General features: G+C 32.1%; 2 protein-coding genes across 7 annotated transcripts in view; one reads left to right on the forward strand and one right to left on the reverse strand.

The window, feature by feature from the left end:
* Nucleotides 1–23,961, reverse strand: part of LOC142352136 (uncharacterized) — an 87,344-nt gene that overhangs the window by 44,037 nt on the left and 19,346 nt on the right. For 2 of the 6 annotated variants that reach the window (XM_075404522.1, XM_075404520.1), the window contains exons 2-5: nt 16,176–16,261; nt 9,942–10,530; nt 6,830–7,042; nt 3,260–3,880 (exon numbers count right to left, since the gene is read on the reverse strand). In XM_075404522.1, the coding sequence (XP_075260637.1) occupies nt 3,260–3,880; nt 6,830–7,042; nt 9,942–10,205 (1,098 nt within the window). In that variant the 5' untranslated portion in view covers nt 10,206–10,530; nt 16,176–16,261. Of the gene's footprint in view, nt 1–3,259; nt 3,881–6,829; nt 7,043–9,941; nt 10,655–10,833; nt 10,846–16,175; nt 16,262–23,961 lie in introns of those variants that run through there. The other 4 variants (XR_012760993.1, XR_012760994.1, XM_075404519.1 and 1 more) reach the window with 3 other exon arrangements.
* Nucleotides 5,860–23,961, forward strand: part of LOC142352139 (putative carboxymethylenebutenolidase) — a 273,385-nt gene continuing 255,283 nt past the window's right edge. The window contains exon 1 of the mRNA XM_075404527.1: nt 5,860–5,864. The gene's annotated coding sequence lies outside the window, so the exon portion shown is untranslated. The remainder of the gene's footprint in view (nt 5,865–23,961) is intronic.

The following is a 23,961-nucleotide window of genomic DNA, read 5'->3' on the forward strand; positions in this document are numbered from 1 at the left end:
ACAAGCAGACAATAAAGAACAAAAAGGAAAAGTTACCAAAAAACGTTTTTGTCTTCTCGAAAAAAAATAATTGAATGAAATCCATTGGATATCAAATCAAAACTCTAAATAGATTTAACTTCATACTACAAAATAAATACATTGAGACCTGTTAATTTCCAGAATATGTCCCACGTCTACAAACATAAACAAAAAGGTCAGATGCAAAACAACAAAAATTCGTTTAAATTTTGCAACAAAACGGCGTGGAAGACTTTAAAGCCATAATATAAATAGTAAAAAAATTGGTCAACTGCGTCTGCTTGGAAACCCAATGGTGAGATATGTGACCGTTGAATAATGAGACTGGGTAACAAGCTTTAAAAAAAAAAGAAAAAAGGGAGAAATTTAAAAATAAGTTTATCTCAAAATTTTTAAAAAAAACTCTTTATTTCAAAGGCATCAAAGAAATGGATACCAACCTAAATCTCTGAATAGCGTTTTTCATTTCTAAGAAAAGCATTTGAATCTACCATTAATCGGAATATATCGTACAACTCCAGAAAGAACAATAAATCGACAAAAATCAAAAACTAAAGAAACAATTTGCAAAAAAAACTGGTATTCAAGGCGAAAACAATAAGCACTGCACTATGAACCATAGATCTGTTCGACTGCGTTTTTTCTACAGACAATATTTCGATGTTCAAGTTGTAGTTTAAGAGACAATATGTAGTTAAAAAACAGCCAATTTCAAATTTTAAAAAATACAGCTTAATTTATATTCTAAAACATTTGATTCCAAACTTTAGCTATTAAATGAAATCAGCAAATAGTTCTTTCAAAGCCAGCCACTATGACCTACAGTTATACAGTGTCTCTCATTCCACTACACAAAGAACTACAGACATAAACGACAATCGAAAAACAATTTATTCTTTTGCAAAAAACCGGTATGGAGGCCGTTAAATCGATAAGCGACTAAGCAAAAAATGCGTATGTTCAATTTTGCTTTTATTCATCATTACTATTTTTTCAACAGCTTGTTTTTTAGAGAGTAGGTAACAAGTAGACAAAAAACAGCAAAATTTGAATTTTTTAAAAAAAAAACATTTTTAAAAACGTTTTAAAAAAATTTTTAAAAACGTTTCATTACAAAGTATTGAAAAACTCTAGCAATTAACAATAATCAGTAAATAGGTTTATTTGTTCATCCCCAGAACGATGCTAACACCTGCAATTTTGTAGAATTTGTCAAAGGACTACAAAAAAATGACAAAAAGCGACCGAAAACCAAAGAAAAAAGCTGATAAATTCTTCTAGAAGAAAGAGTCGAAGCAGTTAAAACAAAAATTTGTTCGGCAAAAAACCAATAATTTCAAAAATGTTTTACTTTATAATACCCAGAAGATGACACTAGAACTGTCAATAATGTGACAAGAGCGTTAAAAGAACCTGAATGATGGGAAAATGCCCAAAAACTGTAAATTTTCACGAAAACTTGTAGCATCGGTTCAGAAAAACGACGATTACTTTTAAATTAACATTGCAGCAAGTATTAAGTTTTAAACAAACAGGAAAAAGTGTGACCTGTTTTTGATGACCTTAAGCTTGAAAATGAACAAAATAAAAGAGAAGAGATTAGAAAAGCTCAATAAATCATTGTTCATTTTAAAAGTATGGAATTCAAAACGACCATAATCTATCGACTAAAAAGCAAACCTGGTCTCTCTGAAACCCCATAGAGAAGACACCTTGTCATTAGTACGTTTTGACTTTGATTATTTTTTCCGTAATTAACGCAAAAACATGAGGAAATGCGAACATCTTTTAAAGAAAACATCGACTGATTGCAATTGATTTTTTGGAATTAAGGAAACAACGACTAGACGAAAATTTGCTTGGCAATTGCCGTTTGTTATTGGAATCATTTTATTTTCCCGAATATTGTGGGTATGGTTTATTTGAGAAAAAAATCAGTCTATCAAACATAAATTAAGCATTTTGCTTAAATGAAGAATTAATTTAGCGAATGACCGACAAACGTTTAATTCAAGTATACTCTCAAAGGATCCACAATTAAAACTAACTTGCTTCCGAGTCACAAAAAGCTGTGTATCAGCATTTTTAGGTGTAATATTGCTGTAAATATAAACTATTTAGATTACAAAAGCATATTTCTAGCCGTTTTTGATGGAAAAAGGCTGAGATTAGAGAAATTTAGCATAAATTTTGCCAAAAAATTAAACCAAACGGTTTAAAACACTCATGTTTTTCAAGGTAACACGGACAACACTATCTTTACAAATTTTCACATATGGTTTTAGTAAAATTGGCAAAAAAAGTGCATAAAAATACGGAAAATGTGAGCAGAAACCACGAAAATCAGTCAAACGTTCACAAAACTTTAAACTCAACTACTGTTTCGAAAAACCAAAATTCAGGAAACTTTTTAGTTATTTTTTTACTGAATTCGGTGATCTTGTTGTTAACAATTTTAACAAATTTTAGCAATATTGACGGAAATTTATGTCAAAAATAGTGAAAATGTGAACAAAACAACGGATTTCGGTCTTCTATTCTCAAGTTTTTAAACCAATGCAACTCTCTTTAAGAAACGAAAATCAAAAAAATCATTTTAGTTCGACATTCTACGCTGGACAGGCTTTCCAATGATACCACTCACAACCCTCTACGATGAATATATCGATCGGCGAAAATTGTCTGAACGAAAAAAAAACCGTTTGAGTATATAGTTCTTCCTCCACCAAACTGGGTCGGAACAATAAACGCTCAAAGGTTTCAAAGACAAAATCATAAGCACAATCAGTTTCGAAATGTTCTGACTCATGTATTGGGTTTAAAAACAGAACTCGCTTAAAAATTTGACAAAACTTACTCGCCTCTTAAATGTGCCAAAAACACCATAACAAAGGACAGTGAAATGATAACTAATAGACTCTTAACTTTTTAACCCCTTATCAGTCGGATTTGCCGAACAAAACATGTGAAAAGATTATTCTGCGTATTCCTAATATAATACCATATTTGCCTGATAGTGACGGAAAAAAGATCAAGGGAAGTCAGCCTAGTCTAAAAACCCAAGTCCAAGAAAAGTATACTCAATAGTTAAAAAAGCCAGTTCAGACCTGGAGACGATCTGTACTTCACTTCATATTAAGTAATTGATAAAAAATATCATTTTCGTGTTTCATCCCATTTTTCCGCATGCGGATGGAGCCAAAATTCCAACAAGCTTCTTATCAAATCCAACACTTACATATCCAGGGTAAGTTACAACCAAGCCTTCTGCGATTCTTTGCAGCTGTTTCTCAACAACATAAACCAAATATGACCCCATTTTTGTAAATTCTTCCGTCTTGAACAACATCACGTCTCTGGATTCGAAGAAACTGTGATTTTTGAAATATTGTTGAATTGCTCTGAAATGTTTTCCGTTTTTAGGCATGTTTGTCATAACGTAAACAACTCCATTTTTCTGAGGAAGTCCAAACGATGCTATTTTGTCAACTAATTGTTTGTCGTTGAGTTTCTTCAACATACAACCTCGATCTCTTCCTCTGATATGCATAACCGTTAAATTAAACGGACCACTCGAATTTTGAATTTTAGCCGCAATTCGGAAAAGTTCGTTTTTGACGTGTTTGGCGGCAAGTTTAATAAAACGTGAAAACTGCCAAGGGTCAGACAATAATTTGATTTTAGTGAAGTTTAATCGGTAGCCTGGTTTGGAGTTTACAACAGATTTGGTTAATTTAATGTGCTTTATCATTGCATGCTTGTTGTTGCGACCAAACTCGATCGTCAAAGTGGCGTTTTTAACGTGAAATTGCTGATCATTTGAACGTATAATTTTAACTCGACAGAGCTGCGTCACATTCTAAAACAGACAGCTCAATTATTAGGAATCAACAATATGACAAAAGGTCCTCACAGCTGTTTACTTGTTGCTCATGAATATCAATCACATATTCTACTGTTTTTTTCTGAAGAATGATTCCTTCAGCTTTTTGATTCCTTCAGCTTTTTGATTCCTGAAGAATGATTCCTTCCCCTGAGCTTTTTCGTTTGTGCCCAAAAGTTTACGGGAGTGAATACTCGGACCTAACAGCAAGTGTATATAAAAAATTGGTAGTTCTAGTGCATTTTGTTTTTCAGTACTGGGGAAGTCTAAATATAAATCTTAAAGTAAATATAATCTAAGCTAGTTTTAATATAATCTGAATACGCTTGCCCTTAGACCACAATAGACTTGCATTTAGGCCGTAATGGACCTGCATTTAGAACATAATTGACTTGCATTTATAGACCTGGATAGACCTGGACCATAATAGACCTGGATAGACCTGGACCATAATAGACCTGGATAGACCATTTCGACCATAATAGACCTGGATTTAGACTATAATAGACTTGAATTTAGACCACAATAGAGCTACCAAGGATGAGGTGTGTAACCCAAGCCAACTCTGAACAGAATGACTTGAGTCGCACACAGGGGACATCAGACCATTCAAACCAAAATTGGCTCCAACCAGACCAACTTGAGTTGCGCGCGGGGTATCAGAACCATTTCCCTCGTACACTAGGGATACTGAACATACTTGGGTCGCACACTGGAGATGCCACACTAAACTGGGTTGACCACTGGGGTAACCCAGACTGAAACCTTTTATCTTTTATATAGCACTAAGCATTCAAAATTCTTGTCATTAAAAAAGTCATTACTTTGTATCGATGACCTCTGAGTTCTAAAGTTAAAAAACATAATTTTCTAACAAACTATTTCCATTTAAACAGCATTACACAAAGCTTAGTTTTATCGTAGTCATTTCCGCTCATCGACGGACATTGGGAAGTGGTGCGCAAAAAAAATCGCTTTTTGGGGGGGAGGGGGGTAAATTAGCTTCCTGTTGGAAGTCTGACTGTTATTTTTTTTGCTGGACCTCGTTGTTGAGCAAACTATGTAGACTCTAGAAAGAAATTTAGTCAGATCGTTTAGACTCAATCTGCGCAAAACTCTGTTGCAGACAATGAAGACCATACCCCCCGACTATTTCAGGTTCTATACCATGATCTGATCAGAATACCCTGGCAGACTCTGATCAAACTTTATGGACTGCAGGCAGTGCGCTAATCAGACCGAATAAAGGATGCGGCACTGATCAGACTTTCCAGACCCTAGGTCGCGCTTCCAGACTCTGTAGAAGGGTTGCGCTTTAGCCCACTATGTGTGACCCAAGTGGGTATGATTCGAGCTGACTAAAGCTCGCCTCAAGCTAAGTTAATAGACAACAATTTAGACTTCATCAGCATAGGAATAGACTTGGAGTCCGTAAGGGTTGGAATTTAGTTCTGGTAAAAAGAATTCTTCAAAATTTTTTGAATAAAAGTTGAAATGGCGCAACTTCATTACAGTGCAGAGGTATACCCAAATCGTCACGGGCAGATATGCCCGATGTGTGTATCTCGTGTTCGTTTTTACTATGTTAATACATTGAAAGTGGTACAATATTTCGGAAAATAGCTACTTTAGCAGAAACCGGCAAAATGGAAGGGAATATCGTCTCCCGTGTTTGCAAAAGTGTCCTAATTTTAGCCGCGGAAAACAAGTACAAACTTAATAACCTATTTTTCGCGCGAGTTGCATCACGCATCCGCTCAATTTATGTATTGATTTTTCGCACGCAATGTAGCTCGATTTCGCATATAATCCGCATTTAAGCCTAACTTAATTAATATTTATTTAATTAAGCCTAACTTAATACTACTAGTAGTACTTTATTACTACTTTATTACTACTTATAGTACTTTATTACTACTTATTTCTACTTATTAGTACTATTTATTACTACTTATTAAATTTGGCCAATCCCACATTGATAAACAAAGTCTTTGATGTTCGAGGGATTTTTCGGAAAAAATCAGTTTTTGTGGTAGCATGTATTTAAAGCACTTTAAAGCTTTGAAGGCTTCAATTAAATCTTTATTAAAGTATTATTGCATGCTTAAAATGCGCGCGAATAATAGATACCTACATTGAGCGGAAACGTGCTGCAAGATTTGTTACTTAATTTTTGCACCGAATGTTCTTTTATTTCGAATGTTCTTTTATTGGCAGAACCCCTTTTGCGAAAAGTAAGATACAAAGGATGTTACCTAATTTCGTTCATTGTATGTAACTAATTTTCGAGCCAATTTTACTAAGGCGGAAATTTTGGGGTATACCTCTGCATCGTAATGCTTGATTTTTATGCCACTTTACTGAATGATACAAAATGGAAAAAAACAATGATGCGTTATGAGCACAACTTAACATTTTGGGGCTTTCAGCCGATTCTGAGCAAAGTTCATCTATATACCGGCTGAAAAATAAACAAATTAACAGATTGATTCATCTCTCAGTTTTATGTATACTGATATCGCATTTAGAGGTTTTGACTCGCATTCGCGCAGAATTAATGTACAATCCAATTAAGTTAGAACTATACTCATCATAAATTCTTCAAATTTCATTCAATTCGAAATAATTTTAGCTTCAAATTTCAATTCTAAAATATTACTGGATTGAATGATATCAAATTCATAAACTAAATTTTTGAAAATAAATTTGAACATGAAAGCGCGTTTAGCAATTAGATCTTGGTTAAATTTACTCAATTTGAAAATGATTTCTATATGAACGGATTATAAATTAATTTTACCTCATTGTTATTTTTTGAGAAAATGCACTTTATTTGTCCCTTATACTTATAATCGTTATGGATTATAATCAAAATCATCAAAATAATGTATTTGAAAACTGAAAAATTGCATATTTAAAGCTTACCTTTAAGTCATCATGTATTTGGTAAGTTATGTTGGAGAAATTTGCGAAATCCAAAAATCTCCATCCGGGAAAGAATCCACCAGACTTCGGATTATGATAGCTGGATAACCTTGGAGTGTAATCCACCAACGTCCGATTGTACACAACCGCTAATTTGAACGCATTTACAAAGTCACTAAACTTGTGATTGAAACCTGCTCCACCTCCTACGTCCTAGTACATTAAACAAGGCATTTTTCTAACTCAATTTCAGGCATTGTTTGCAAGGAATCCTATTTTTAACTTGCAAAGAACTGAATTTGAAGACAAATGTAGGCCTTAATACTGCAAGGATGCTCGTAATGTGCGTTCGCACATAAAATTCTACAAAAAAGTGTCATATTTGATCTCTAATTAACAAGACTAGGTAACAAAAACACACAAAAAAGAACAAAAAAGCAAAGTTAGAAAGTGTTCTTTCTAACAATTGTTTACAAAGTCATGAATAACATCAGCTGTCTACTGAAATCGGAATATTGGCTCATTCAGTCTTTCAAAAATAGCCAGTGAGACCTGTCTTTCTCCAGGAAAATTAATACGACTATAAGAAAAAGTGAAAAAGACAGTTGAAGAAAAAAATTAAAAAAACTCATATATATTCTTCGAGAAAGTACAGTCGAAGCCTATAAAGCCATTGTCTGTACCTTCAACAATTTTAATTTGTTCAATTATGCCGTATCTTGAACGCCAGTAGTTTGTTATATGAACTGACAATAATGACACAAAGTGACAATGTCAAAAAACGAGAAAAAAACAGATTAAATTTTAATTCAGTAGAAAGAAGAGCATTCTTTCCGTGCTGACTCTAAGCTACATTTTGAACAAATTAAGAGAAAAAAAGCGGCAAAGTTCAAAAAGCCCTTGTTTAAAAACAAATTATCTAAAAATCAAAACGACCACAAGCTTTCTACTAAAAAAACAGATACTTTAATTTGGAGCTGCTGAGGAAGCCAACTGGACCTATCACCAATGATCTTTGATTTGAATTGTTCTGTTCTGTAACTAGCGTATAAAAGATGGATTTTAAAAAAAAAGACCGGCTAATTGCAATCCGGTTTATTTTTGGATTGCAACAGTCCAAATTTAGACCAAAACCAGCCTACCTTGCCTATTCTGTATGTCCACTAAGAACACGTAATTGTTTCGAATGTTATAGATATAGATAATTTGTTAGTGGAAAAATCAAAAATTGCTGCTTTTTGATAATCATCGAGATAAGTTAGCAAAAAATGGCCAAACAATTATTCCAGAGCACTCTCAATGGAAGTGGCAGTGGGATTAGAACCCTTGGGGCTTACAGAGATTGTGTTAGTGGTTTTTGGGTGTGTAATTTTTGTAAATTTAATCAAAGTGGACCAAAAAAACTTATTTCGTTCAATTTTTGATGAAAAAGGCTGAATTTTGAATTTTTCGCCCAATCTGTTAGCCACAAAAATAATTCATAATAGTCAACAATACTTTTTTGGCTTTGAAAATCAAGTCAAAAACACTTGTTAACAGTTTTAGCACTTTTTAAAAAAATTGACTAAATTTTCGATAAAACTTCCGGAAAATGTGAACAAAAATAACGCAAACCAATCTCAATATTCACAAAAACTCCACACTCGAGAAATTGCTCTAAGAACGAAATTCAAAAAAAATCTTTTTAATTCCATCTTCTACGCTGGATGGGCTTTTTATTGATACCACTCACAACTCTACGATGAAGGTGAATATATCGATCGGCCAAAATTTTATGAACAAAATAAACCAGTTGAGTATATAGTTCCCCCTCACGAGGTCTCGGAACAACAATTTCAATCTTTTTGTAGTGGCGGAATTTCTGTCCTGATGACAGAAAATCAACTGAAGTAGCGTTGTTGATAGACTTCAGAGCTTTTCATTTTTTTCTATTTTAGGTTATAAAAAAGTGACGTATTTTTGGCGAGATTTTATAAGTTATAAATTTTAATAATTAATATTTTAAGCAATATAATGTCTTTTTAACCAGTCCACAGATAGTTTTCAAAATAAGATGTATAAGGATAAATTTTCTGTAATGGGCGGATATTTTTTCAGTTGAAGAAACATTATTCTTTCGGTCAATTTTCTGTTTTATATTGTGTTTTTGTTGTTCGATTAAAATGATGACTATATGGGGAACATTATTAGAAAAAACTTTGCATTTGCTTGTATCACCGAAGAATTAATTTTGTGTTATTTTATTCCTGTGCTCTGAAACCAATAATATCCATAGTTTCTTGTATTTCAAACAATGAACAGACCAAGCAATCTACACCAAAACAGTCCCTGACAACGCTGTCTCTGATGAAAAACATTCCCAGACAAAACAACTGGAGACAAATGGTCCTAAAAACAGAAAAAAACAGCCCCAGATGAAATAGTCCCATAACTAAACACGGAGTTAAACATGAGCACACCAATTAACAAAGAGACTTCTTCAGTACCTGTATGGTTGTATGTCATTAAACAAATATTAAGCTAATTACAATAGTTTTGCCAGATTATTTATTTCGAGCCGAGTTTCGAGTTGATCTCAATTCATATCATTTAAAAACAATGCCTTCAGAATCTTAACCCATAGATTATGTTCGTTAATTTTGTTAATTGTTTTTTGGTGATTATATTTAAGATTGTTTTGTTATCTATCCGGTTATTTTTCGTTTTTGGGGAAAATGATTTTGCAATTAGGGACCATTTTGCTGGGACTGTATTGTCTGTCATTGTTTTGTCAGTGCAGAATTTCAAACCGATCGTATTGACGATTTCTCTGAGTTTGAACTCCAAACGTTTTGACGATTTCCTAAGTTTGAAAACCGAAAATCGTCGATGCAGAAGAAAAAAAGTAATGGCGTTTGATATTTGTTTCTAAAACCCGACGACATTTTGTCGAGTCATATTTCTATCACCTCGCCCCGGGAACAGACCAAAACCAACTTTTGCATTATCTTCGCATTCGGGTGACAGTATCCTGAGCCCCAAAAACTGAGGATAAACTGATGAGGGTTCTTAGAAATGCAAGTTTTATGCAAAGAGGAAATGCTTGTAAAATATTTTAATGTCAGAAAAATGCCTTGAATGTAATAAAGTGATCGCTTCGTTGACAATATGGCAAAAGTTTACGGTCACTGTTAGTTCCAGCATTTTTATTCGAGGCCTGTGACGTCACAAAAGAATCACCAATAAAGGTTGGTAAAACGTTTTTAAAGTTGGGTACAACTTCGCGAGAATAAAGCAAGTCACTGATATCTTGGGAAATTAGATATCCAGTGAACAACCCAAATAAAAACAAAGTGGGAAAAATAAGTAGTGTCCTGTAACAGTGCGCATTTGGCATCTCTGACCTCCGTCAAAAGACCAAGGCAACTTTTTAACATAGGACCACAACCGACTATTCTAAGTTCAAGTACAATCTCTTCAGTGTCTGCGCAAAAGCATTTAATGGTCAGTCGATGTATGTATGTATGACGCATGAAATTCAAGTTGGCAAGCAATAAAATTGTACAAGCGGATCAAATAAAGGTTTGGTTATTATTTGAGTTCATCTTTCCCTAATAATAGTCTTTTGTTTCGGAAGGCTCCCATGCTATTTAAAGACAAGTTAAACTCATGTTAAGGTAAAAGTAAAGGTAAACGTTAAGTAGAGAGAGTAAGTGATATCTCTTAAACAAACAAACCGGAAAACAAAAGAATAAAGTGTCCAAAATTACGCTTGATCTCCTGAAGAACATCGAAAGCTTTACGTAAGCGTCCGGGATAGTTCGAAAACCCACCCGGGCCAAATGTCAAAGTCAAGTTCAGTACTGGGCAAGTCTAAATACAAGTTTCATTTCATTACTGATTCAGCTAGCTATGATAATGTCATTTTTTACACTTGGCAGTCTACATCCAAGTCTGATTTAAGACTTGGCGATTCTAAATCCAAGTTTGATTTAAGTCTGACTTGTATTTAGATTGTCTAGTACTGATATAGACTTGGATTTCGGTCCGGGCAACAGCGAACGGTTTGTACCCGTCTGTCGCATCATCGAAAGTCAGAAATGAAAAATTAATTTTCAAGACAGAGATTGAAATAAAAATTGGTTCGTATCTGTGGTTTCCATCACTAGTAACATTTTCATGTTGTTTAGTTATGGTATATTTCATAGTTATGTACATACAAAATTTTTTAAAAAAATTGTTGCGATATAATACAAGAGGTGAGTTCTATAAAGTTGCAGATCATAGAAATGTTGCTTGTGGAAAGAAGAAAAGATTAGAAAAACTGCCGCTATCTTGTTTGGAAAATGTGTTCAGATATTTGTTTGGCATTACAAATGTTGGCGTTTCAATGCTTATTGCTAGGCGAAAGGAAACCTTTGTATGTAAATTTAATTGGGTTTGAGGGTCACGCAATTAACTAGATGTCTGAAGTCGAAAAGTGAGGCAAAAATTTGGTTAGACACTAAGAAAGCACAAAGGATATAATAGGATAAAATGTTCAAAGTGAGGGAAATAAACCTATAAATCTGTAGCATTGTCAATTATTTGTCCAAATCTGATATTTGTTATGGCTATATTAGTGAAGATTTAAAAAAACAAACTGTGTTTTTAATAAAGGCTCGTTCAGTGGCATTGAAACTTGAAGAATCCTGCGGTGTAGCAAGAATGTAAATCACTTAAAAAGATGTATCTATTAGTGCTATCGGCCACTATTGTGATCACCCGTACTACTATAGAAACGTATAAGAAAACTGCTTCCTGTGAACTAGATCTTTAGTTCATACTTTACCTAAGTTCATAAGACTGCGTTCATTTTGATGATTTGTGCAACATACAAGTTACAAGTCGTATCTGAAGGGTAACTTGGACAATCAAAACAGCGCTTTACAAAAATTACCTTCCTTTGTTTAACTGTCACCCAATGAGTGGGGACGACAGTTAATTTTACTAGTTTTTGTCATCATCCTTCAGCAGGGAGCTACAAAATGTCTTAATGGAAAAATTCAGTTTAACCTCTACTTGTTTAATGCAGAAAAGTGGAAAATTGGCGTTGAGCAATAAAGTTGTGTTTAGCAATTGTTATCATCGGACCTTGAAGGATTGATTTAATTTTTTATCAATGTTGATCAAAACCAAGACTAAATTTGTTTAAACTACGCAATTAGATAAAAATTGCATCAAAAAAATTACCTTCACATATTAATTTTATTGATTGGATACAATATTTTAAAGCAATCAAAAGAGGGCACAGAAATACAAGAAGTTTACTTCATTTACCTGCCTGCAGTCGGATAACATCATCAACCAGATTAGCTCTGACAACATATATGATGACATTTTTTTCCATAATCTCGCTGGTCACTAAGCGAAAGATGAGTCCATGTCCTTAGTAGACAATAAAGATCGAAAATGGTAATTTATTTCCCAAAAATATATGAAAAAATTATTAGAAATAGCGATTTTTTTCGTTTTTTTTTGCTTCTGTACATTTTAAAGCAGCAAGCGGGAATTTGCACCAGATCATTCCATTTTGCAACGTTGTTCGAGAAACATTAGACATTTTGGAATTCTCAAGACAAATAAGTTTTCACAGCTCGATTAACGTTTAACAAGACTAGGTAGCTGAACTATAATGGTCTTCATCCCATTAGCCATAATAAAAATTGACACCTCTCAGTTGTTTTGCTTTCCGAAATCATGATTTTTTGGTTTACAAAAATTAAGCAAGTTTTTGATAGATTAATGGATCATCAGGAAAAGATGAGAAAGCATACACGCTGACAACTTTAACAAGCAACAGAGAGCAATAGTTGTACTTAAACCATAGCCACCTAATAAGCCATAGTTGCACTTAAACTTCTCAATTTCTGTAACCCATTTATAAGTCGAAAAGAACGTTTCAGTTGGGCTAAAGTCCAGCGTGATTAATTTGAGTCCAGAAAAAATCAGCACGCTCTCTTCATACTACCTTTGGGTTTACCATGGTCTTTTTACGACTCGAAGAGGAGTATTGGTTTTCTCTCGGTTTTTTTTTACAGGAAGTAGATTTGTTCACGCGGCATTTTGACCTAAAAGCAAAAGTGAGAAAAGCGGTCTTGGTGAACAGATTTTCAGTAAGCGAGAGAAAATTTTTTGATCATGCGCTGCGTTTAGTGAATTACTTTTTGACTTTGAAAATTAGTTTTTGACTGAATTGCACATATAGATCACCGTTTTTTCGTGGCCCAATTTTTTTTGCTTTTAATTTTGTTTCTTGTAGAAAGAAGTTTTATTCGATACTATATTGAAAGTTCAACCTCGGAAATTGATGCCACAGTGTTTTGCAGATTCTGAAAATGCGTTTCAAGTTGAAAATTGGCATATAATTCTTGATTTTTTAGTTAATTTTTGGCTTTTTTTCTATCAATTTCTTTATTTTTGGATCTTTTAACCGTCTTTTTGTCAAAAATCAGTTAATATGGCAACTTCTCTTTGATAATTCTTATACGCAACGCCTCTTTCCACCTCGAGGTAATTTTGTTTCATAAAATTGTACATATGCTAATCCAATTTTGGTTGTTTTTTTTCGATTTTCGTCAGTTTTTTGTTTGTATTTTGGTTGTAATTGCTAGAAATAATTTTTTTTGTGCAACATGAGGGACTTTAATTTCGTTTCAATAGCAATTCAATCATTTTTTGGCGTTAAGTTTTGAAAAAAACAGTTAAAATTTTTTCATAAAAGCAATCTTAAAAGTTCTTTGACCATTTTTTTGCAAAATGTTTCAATGTTTCGTATTTATGAAATTTGTTTTTTCCTTTTTTTGTTCTCATCAGGAGGATAGATCTTTGTATCGGATGACTAGTTATCTTTTCTATGTCTTGAATGCTGAACAATGAAATGTATTAGTTTTTCTTGATTTTTTAAAATTGATTTTTAACTTTCAAAAAATCAAGAATGTCTTTTGTTAAGGTGTTCATTACATTGTGCCCAGAGTCTTCACGTTCTAGTTAGTATTATTTTAGCTTTCTCCTGGCACCTACATTTATTTTCGGTATTTTGATTTTTTCAGTTGTAAAAAATGAATAATTTCAGCTTTTTCTTTGATTTTCGTCATTTCTTTGGTTTGTAATTTATTTCATTCAACAAAAGGCAGTACTGAGAGTTTGATAGCCAGCGTTTTCCAAAATTTCCACTTATGACTATTTTCTGCAGCTTTCTTCCGGCCTTGGTTTTAATTTAAACGATTTTTTGCCGTTGAATATTCTTCTGCTTATGTCTTTTCTATGGTCAATTTTATTTTTGATTTAGTATGAAATCATGTTGTCTAGCATGTGTACGAGGAACAGGTGTGTGGTGTGTTTTGTTCTAATGGCAGTGATTAGAAATGTAACTATAGGTGTTTTCTGATTCTTAAATTTGAGCTCTTTTTGAAAAGATTTAACTTTGTTTCTAAGTTTACTATCTGCCGTTTGCTTTCGCGATCTTTTTCAGATTAGAATCATGAATTATTTGAGGGCTATTGATAACCTGGTCAGCTTTTTTTGACTATTGAGTTTCTGACCACCTTAATTATTTTGGATTTTTAACGTTACCAAATGTTTTCAATGATATAAAATTTTGCTGCATTTTGTTTCTCTTGTTGACAGTGGTTTAAGTTTCACCAATTTTTAGAGCAGACCCGGAGAGGTAGTGAGTTAATGGTTTGATATAGAAGAAAGTGGCGTGACGTTTTGTTAGTGACGTTTTGACGCTTCGAGTCACTTCCGGAATTCTTCCGGCTATGTTTATAAGTTGAGGTCTATAGGAAACTTAGTTGCAAGTGAATGATATAAAATGAGAGGATTCCGCAAAAATTTAAATTGATAAAAACACAGTTAAACGAAATTAAGTATCGCTGATTTTCCTATTGTTCAATTCGGTTCAAATAGCCGTATTTCGACTATAAAATTCGTAAAACGTATGAAAAACGGCTATATAGAAGTTGACCAACGGGCGATCAGCGGTACTTATATCCATTTAACTTTTTGCCAATTCAAATTTTGCGGAGTCCTCTCAATTTCTATCAATCTGTTTTTCCTATTTTGAGGGAACAGTTCCGTCATTGAGGGCAAAAGGGTGCGGGTTGCAACGATTTATAGATTATTCAAATTAGTCACTAAGTCTCTATCAGTTGATAGCCATATATACCTGGTTGCTTACCTATGAAGAAGAGCAGGACGCAGGGGGGTGTTTGTTTGGCGAGAGGCAGGTGGAGGAGGGGGTCAACGGCATAGGTCGCTTGATTGATATGGTTTCTAAAAGTTTAATATAATTGCTTTTCAAATCACGTGCAACTGTTTTTTCTATAGACCTCAACTTATAACATGACCATGCTAAACCCAAAAGTGGTATGAAGAGAGCATGCTGATTTTTGCTGGACTTAACCACGTTGGAATTTAGCTCAACTGAAATGATCTTTTCAACTTAAAAATGGGGTACATGCGGTACATGGTTGCAAAAACTGAGGTCTTTAGCATTGAGTGCAATAAAAACTGAGAAAAAAATACTTCACCGCAAAATTCAACGGTTTTTTACTCCGTTCGCAAAAATCTTTTAAAATAGTGTCAGAGTTGCGGATTTAGGGATTAATTTCTAATATATACATTTTTAAATAGATCAATATAAAAATAGATTTTAAGGGTTTAAGTGGCAAAATAGTGCACAGCTGGAAACCGCAATTTTAAAGCATTGCGGTGAAAATTAAACTTCACCTCTAAAAACTGGGCAATCCAGAGTTTAAAATCTGATAAAAACGATGAGTCATAGCTTTCCGAATGTTTATCTTACAATATCTTATCAGATTCTTGTAAGATCTTACACGATAAATATTTTTTGTCAGGCAGAATTTTTATCGAGTAAGATTTTATAATTTTTATCTTGTAAGATCTGACAAATGTGAACTTTTATCGTGAAAGATCTTATCAGACCTGATAGAAAACTTTTATCGTGTCAGACCTGATAAATTGTCTTACAAAGACTTAGTAAGGCGACGCATAATCTTTTAAGTACTTAAAAGAAAATTTTGTAAGAAATTTGTAAGATCTTACGAATCTTATTTGTAAGAATTCTCAAATAGCTGGGGTATGTAATTATTAGACCGTATTTAAACATTAGGGTAAATTTTTGAGGCATGTAAACATTAGAGTCCGAAAACCGTTTGCTTCGCATAATGTAACGGTTGCAAAACGGTTGGAACTGACGACGTGACGCAAGAATTTGATGTAGAGAAATGTTCCTTGTATGTTCAAAACCTCCGACAGAATCTGATAGATTTCAAAAGCAATGTGGACAGTTTATATGAAATACAGTAGAAATGGTAAAACGGAATATTGGAAAAGACAAGTTGGCAAGTTGGAAATTATCAGAAACTGTTATAAAAGCATTTGATAGAGCTCAAATAAGTGGTCAGAAGAGAAACATTAGCAAAACATCAATTTTCTATTGAGGAATTCATAGAGTTTTGAAAGATTTGTGAGTGTGTAAATTTTTGAGGATGTCGGCACCGTAATGATTACTAAAACATATTATTTACTTTTATAGGATCTGAGGACCTTGGTTTTCCCGTTTGAGTAATAAAATATGTCTTACCTTGGTTGCTCTGATTCAAAAAACTAATTTTACAATCGTTATTGTGAGTTGACTATTTTTGAGACAGCGTAAAAAGTGCGTCACGGTTTTATTTAGAACAGTGTAAGAGCTGAGTAGAAAGACTGGAAGATATGGGAAATCCAAGAAGGCTCGGCTTTTTTACCATTTCAAATCCTACGCTATTTTATTTGATCTATCTTATGGTTTGTAAGAAAATTTGTCGATGTTTAGTATAGTATAATTTTATAAGAACGCAGTCTAAGTAGTGGAAAAAACAAGGGATCCAACCACCAGTAAAATTTGTCCCTTTCTCCTAACGCTAATCGCGCATATCGAATCGGGCCAAATTTTACTGCTTACTGGATCCCTTGTTTTTTCCACTACTATATATTAGCTCTATATTCGAATAAAAAAATCAATTAAAATCAAAATAAAATCATAAAATCAAATTTACATTTCACTCTTTAAGAGCGATTCACTCTTTTTCGGAGTGATCCCCAGTAGAAAGATCGCTCTTTTTTGCTCTTAAAGAGTGATTCCCTCTTTTTTGATATTTTTTTAATTTTTTTATACTTTTATACTTTTTATTTCAAATGATCTATGCTCTTCAATAAATTTATATTTTCTTCTACTTTCTACTTTCTACATTTATTCCATTATTAATAAGAAATGATACAAAATTATAATATTTACACGAACAACTTTCCTCTGTTTGGACAATAACTAAAGGACTTACAGCTCTAGGACTTTGTCTTTTATCTAATAAGCTTCTACTAAATCCTCTAGTTAATTCTACATCTGGATGTTGTTTCTTTACATGAGCTCTTATCCCATCATATCTCACAACAGAAGTACAATATGGACAATTAACTTTAGCTGAAGTACAACTTCTACATGTATACTTACCCTCATCAAAATCAGTTAGTGGTTTTACATAATTACATTTATTACAACTTCTAATTAAGACTTCTGGGTTAAGGTTAGGTTTAAGGTTAGGGTTATCTGGATGTTGTTTCTTTACATGAGCTCTTATCCCATCATATCTCACAACAGAAGTACAATTTGGACAATTAACTTTAGCTGAAGTACAATTTCTACATGTATACTTACCCTCATCAAAATCAGTTAGTGGTTTTACATAATTACATTTGTTACAACTTCTAATTAAGACTTCTGGGATAAGGTTAGGGTTAAGGTTAGAGTTAAGGTTAGGGTTAAGTTTAGGGTTAAGGTTAGGGTTAAAGTTAGGGTTAGGGTTAGGGTTAAAGTTAGGGTTGGGTTTAGGGTTAGGATCTGAGTTAGAAATAGAGTGATAGATAAAAGCAGAAGCAGAACCAGAACTAGAACTAGAACCAAAACCAGAACCAGAACCAGAACAAGAACCAGAACAAGAACTAGAGCTAGAGCTAGAGCTACAACTAGTACTAGAACTCGAACTAGAGCTAGAGCTAGAACTAGAACTAGATCCATTTTTTAAAGAACAACCCCATGGAGAAAAATTATTAGCACAAATACCACTTAGTATTATATTACCACACATACATTTATCAGTTTTATCTTTATGACATGATTCATAATGATATTTTAAAACAGCAATGTTTCCATATTTATAGTTACACTCTAAACATTTTAAAAAAAGCATTTATAATAGGGTAAACTTTAACATTTACCTAATCATTTCCCGGGGTAATACTTAACCACGATTTCAATAAAATCCTTAGTATTATCTTTAGATGTGATACACTCTATTTCCTAACGTATTGAGTGTATTAGTTTTACATCTCTTATCTAAAATCAATTCAAGGTCTATTTCTTTTTTATCTCTAACAAAATTTGAAATCTCTTCTCTAAATTCTTCATTATTTCCATATAGTCTAGTTAAAAACTTCCCTCCTTTTCTATTCAAAATTCCCATCTCTTCATTGGCGAAGTCACAGCTACACTGATTTATATACTCTTCTTGTATTATATTTCGTAGATTGGGCTTCGCCCATGTTTCACTATTAGCAAAGCTACTTGGCTCGCCACGGACTTTGTCCGTTGGATAACCACAGACGGAGTCTGTTCGCAGATCATTATCCAACTCTTCTCCATATCCAACGTTAACTAATGTATTTACTCTACTCAACATTGTGCTTGCTCCCATTGCTACATTCCCAGCATTTCTTGATATTATATCAGGATAAGTACAACTAAATATAATTAAACCTGAGCTTATAATTCCACCAATAGTTGATAAACTTTTTATACCTTTCCCCTTAATCATCTTTTTTGTTAAAACATCATTCTGTATTTTAATAATATTTAAAGTAAGATTTTTATTAAAATAAAACTGATATTTATCATGATTAATAACATTTCTATCTGTTGCATTTATCATGAGTGGTTTCATATATGCTATAAGTTTATTTATATCTTCTCTTCCTAATTCATCTTTTAAACTAAGAGCTTTTAAATCAAGGAAACCAACTCTTGAATCATATATCATTGCTCTATTACTATTAATAATAATAAAAGTATTTTCCTTCTTATTAGATTTAATTATACCATAACGAAGCTCATCTGACATTCCATCTGTACGATTAAAATGGTTACTATTTAACTCATTAATTATTTTTTTGAAGTCATGTTCACATTTATATATCTCATTCAAGTTTTTAAATAGATCAGGTCCATTATAAGTTGTTAAATAAATAGTATCACAACTCATTCTTGCTGTATTAATTATTTGAGCTGGTTTATGACACATTAAAATCATTTGAGTATTATAATGTCTTCCTTCTGTGAAATAATAACCTATATCCTTATTTAACCTATCACCCATATCATCAAGTACTATTACACAATTTTGAAATTTATGCATATTATTTTTTGTGATCATATTTATATCACATTTATTAAACCCAGTATAAAACTTATTAGACTCAGGATCTATCCAGTCTCTGTCGTCTTTACACACTATAACTATATTTTTATCTTGGTCTCGGTTTTGGTTTTGGTTTTGGTTTTGGTTTTGGTCTTGGTTTCGGACTGAGTATAATTTTAAGTATTGTCTAATAAAAAATGTTTTCCCTGTGCCAATTCCACCATAAACAATAGTATATAATGGTGACTTCTCATATTCAAATCTAAGTAGACTCCTATTCATAAATCCACCAAAGCTTTCTTCTAGTTTTGTGTATTTACTCGGTATTGATTCATATATTATATAACTAATTCCAATTATAATAATAAGAAAAAAAAGTATACCGCCTTTATCCATTTTTATATATTAAATTTTTTATATAAAAAAGCTCATCCTAACTTTTGAGGAATTCAATAATAAATTTAATATTGATAATAAAGCTCTGAGTGATATCAGAATAAAAGATATAGGTAAAGATATAAGTCTAACACCATCTGAAATAGTAATGAGAGATGAGACTCCAAATAACACAAATGAACCTAACTTCAACATTATTGTAAATCTACATCCAACTGAAGGTACACATTGGGTTTTAGTTATAAGAAGAGAAGGTGGTCCTGTGTATTACTTTGATAGTTTTGGTGTTGAGACCCCACCATTATTTTTAGAAGAATATGTTGATCTAGGCTCTAATGAGAGAATACAACAATATGAAGAATCATATTGTGGAGCTTAATGTTTAAACATGATCTATTTTATTGATAGAGGATTTAGAATTTAAAGTGCTTTAAATATTCTAGTTATTCAAGTTAAATATCCTGAAATATATAATGAATGTTTTTGTTTAGGTTGTATTGTTAATGCTAATGATAATGCCAATGATAATGTTAATGATAAAGATAATGATAACGATAATGACATTGATATTGATAATGATAATGATAATGATAATGACATTGATAATGATAATGATAATGATAATGATAATATTAATGATCTACAAAGTAGCTTTGCTAATAATGATAATGATAATGGTCTATGAAGTAGCTTTGCTAATAATGTTAATGATATTGATAATGATAAAGATAATTTTATATATCTATTTGATGAAAAACATCAAAAGAATAAACCTAATAACAATAGTCTTACTAACAATATCTCTGTAAATATAAATGAAGATCTACAATCATGGCTAAATGATGATGATATAATTACTGAAACCACATTCCCAGATAACTTTAGATGTATAATATCTGGTCCTAGTGAATGAGGTAAGACATTCTTATTAAAAAAATTAATTCTAGCTAGTAAATATTTTGATAAGTTATACATCATTGGACCTACTGGTGATCAATACAATGGATTAGAAAGAATCAAAACAAAAAGCAGTTATAGAATTTATTAAAGATATAAAAGATTTACCATCTCCTGATAAACTACCCAAAGATTTAAAGAAACTAATGATATTCGATGATGTTAGAGCCAAAGAACCAGTTATTCATGAATACTTTTGTAGAGGTAGACATAATAATTGTAATATGATATATCTTAATCAAAACCTGTTCTCTCTGGATATACAGAGTGTTAGAGAGAACTGTAATCTATTTATTTTATTTGAACAGAGAGGTAAAGTCCTAGCATCGATATATCATGATTTCTTTAATAATGTTGAACTTAGTTATATTGATTGTGCTAATATATGTAATAAGGTATGGAAAGAGCCTTATAATTATATTGTCATTGATATAACTAAAAATAAAAATATTTATGGTAAACTAAGAATTAATTGGGATCGGAGAGTTATATAATTAAGTATGGTGAAGCATCGGTGAAACCATTACACAGATGGTCGAAGACCCATAAGTAAAAGTATGAGTATCACGGAACCTGCTTCGCAGATAAGTCTAAGTAAAGTGTAATTGTAAGTCTAAGTCTATGGTTATCAGGAACTGCTTCTGACCATGACTAAGTCTATATCTATCAGGGAACCTGCTTCGCAGATAAATATATTCTAAATCAAACGCAAAGTAAAACTCAATACATTTCCATTAAAGTCTATAGGTATTCCATGCTCATCTTTAAAATGAAACTCTATATATTCTATTCTATCTTTAGTTACATTTTGATACAAGATATTAGTTGGTAAAATGTTTATCAAGTAACCTGGTGGTTCTGTTAGAGTTAAAGTATATAGTATGTCTGTGTTATTTCCATTATCTTTAACACCAGATATAACATTACAATGAATGTTAATAGTATTAAAACCCATAATATCAACAATTTTCTGAGATGTATATTTACCTTTTTTATAAACTATTTTTCTAAATCCTAGTAATGGGGCTATTGAATTTTCTATATCAAAGTTAATTGCACCTTGTTTTACTTCCATTAAATTTTTCACTGTATTCTTAACAGATTCTTTTATAACATTACCATTAGTTTCTTCTTTTATTATTTCTGCTATTTCGAATAATTCATATGCTCCTGGTATAATAGATAAAATACGGATATCTGACCATGTTTCACCCTTGATATCATATATGAATTGATTGTTCCTTCTAATCACATTAAACACTGAATTATAAACAGATAGTCTAATTAAACCTAATTTTAATGACTTAAGTATAGGTTCACTAAAGTTAAATTTTTCTGTTGGCTTTATCATTCTAAAGTTAAGTGTATGCTTTTCTTTAGTTTTAGTTCAAGCTTCATGTATATTTTGCAGTTCTCTTAAGATTAAACTATCGGAGAAGCCGCTTCGTGGATCAGTCCTTTTTTATCTTATAAAAATGGATTTTAATTTGGATACAACTTATGGTTATAATATTGATAGGCATAAACGTAAGATTATAAAATATAAACCAAATAATCTGGCAACAATGAATACGGTTAATACCAATAATAATATCATACTCAATAGAGAAGAGAATCACTTGAATTTGCGTGATTCATACCTAGAGATAGAGTTTGTTGTATCAGATGATGCTGGTGGTGTCTTTGCTAATGATGCTAATATCAGATTAGTTAATTATGGTATGATGGCATTGTTTAGTTCAGTTAGACTTGAAACTAGTGGTGGTAGGACTATTGAATATATAGATCATTGTCATCCTAATCTATTGATGTATAAGATATTAACTAGTATTGGTGATGAATATGAGAGTGGTTTTGTTAGAAATTAGGGCAATAGAGATATTCAACTTAAAGGTGACCATATTGCTTCACAACGAGGTCATATGGATATGATGATTAAGATGAGTGATCTATTTGGTTTTGTAAATGATTTAGAAAAGATTATATACGGTTTAGGATCTGAACTAAAATTAAAAAGAAATAATAATGATAGAGCTCTATTTAGAGTTAATGCTAATCCTGGGGCAGTTGCTAATGATGATAATATAGAAATTAGAAATATATCATGATGTGTACCTAGTATTGATCCTAGTAATGATAATAGAATTATTGTGCAAAAAGGTTTAAGTAAAAAGAATAATGTAGACTTTAGTTATTATGAAAGAAAGACATTTTATAAGAAGGTGCCCAATGCTACTAACTTCTTGTTTGACCTTGTTATGGAAAGTGGTATGGAAAGACCACAATATATAATAGTTGGTTTTGAAAATAATAATGATAATGAACAAACTCATGATGCAAATACATTTGATATAATGAATGTTACTGAATGTTATTGTAAGATTGGTAGTGAGATTTATCCCGAGGATAGAATGAATATTAATTATGGTACCAGTAATTATAATGAGGCTTTTAAAGAGATTGTTAGCCGTAATAAAGATTATAATGGTATACCACATAAAATAAAACCATATTAAAATCATAGAACATTCAAAAGTAGCTATAGAATATATGTATTCAATACTAGATATCAAAGGGATCATATAGGTTCACAACCAATACAACTTAATTTTAAATTTAATTTTGCAGTTGCAGATATTATATGTCATGCATTAGTATTAACTAGAAAGGTTAATAGTGTGAATAGTGATGGTAATAAGATGGTCGATATAATCTCATAGACATAGTCTTAGTTATAATTAAGTCATAGTTATAATTATAACTATAGTCCTTGTCATTACTATCTACTAGTCTGAACAAAACAGCATAAATAATATCTAATTTCTTTTTATTCTCTAGAGATAGACCCTTAGCTTCAAGCTTAATCTTAGCCTTGGGCCTAACCTTGGGCTTGGCCTTAGGTTAGGCTTAGGCTTAATAACAACAAAGGGATTATACTTTTTCACTTCCATTATATTTTATATATAGAATTGAGTTTTTTCAATGAGTTCAAAACTAATTCTTATTGTGTTGGAGGTAGACATTATAGTGGTACTAATAACATGAGAGGAGCTATCACTTCAAAAAGTACTAAAATGTTAAAGGGTAGTTGTGTTAAGTGTAAGAGAAATAAGTCAATGACTGTTAGTGATGCAACAATAGAAGCTGAGGGATTGAAACATTTCTTTAAAAGTGTTGGTAAAGCTACGGTTAACTTTGGAAAGAAAGTTGCTAATAATCCAGTAAGAGCATTAAAAACAGCAAGTAAAATATGAAGTGCAGCTGCAAGTAAAACCCTAGAGCTGC

The sequence above is a fragment of the Convolutriloba macropyga genome, chromosome 13, assembly GCF_964194025.1.
Source record: "Convolutriloba macropyga chromosome 13, txConMacr16.3, whole genome shotgun sequence".
Lineage (NCBI taxonomy): Eukaryota > Metazoa > Xenacoelomorpha > Acoela > Convolutidae > Convolutriloba > Convolutriloba macropyga.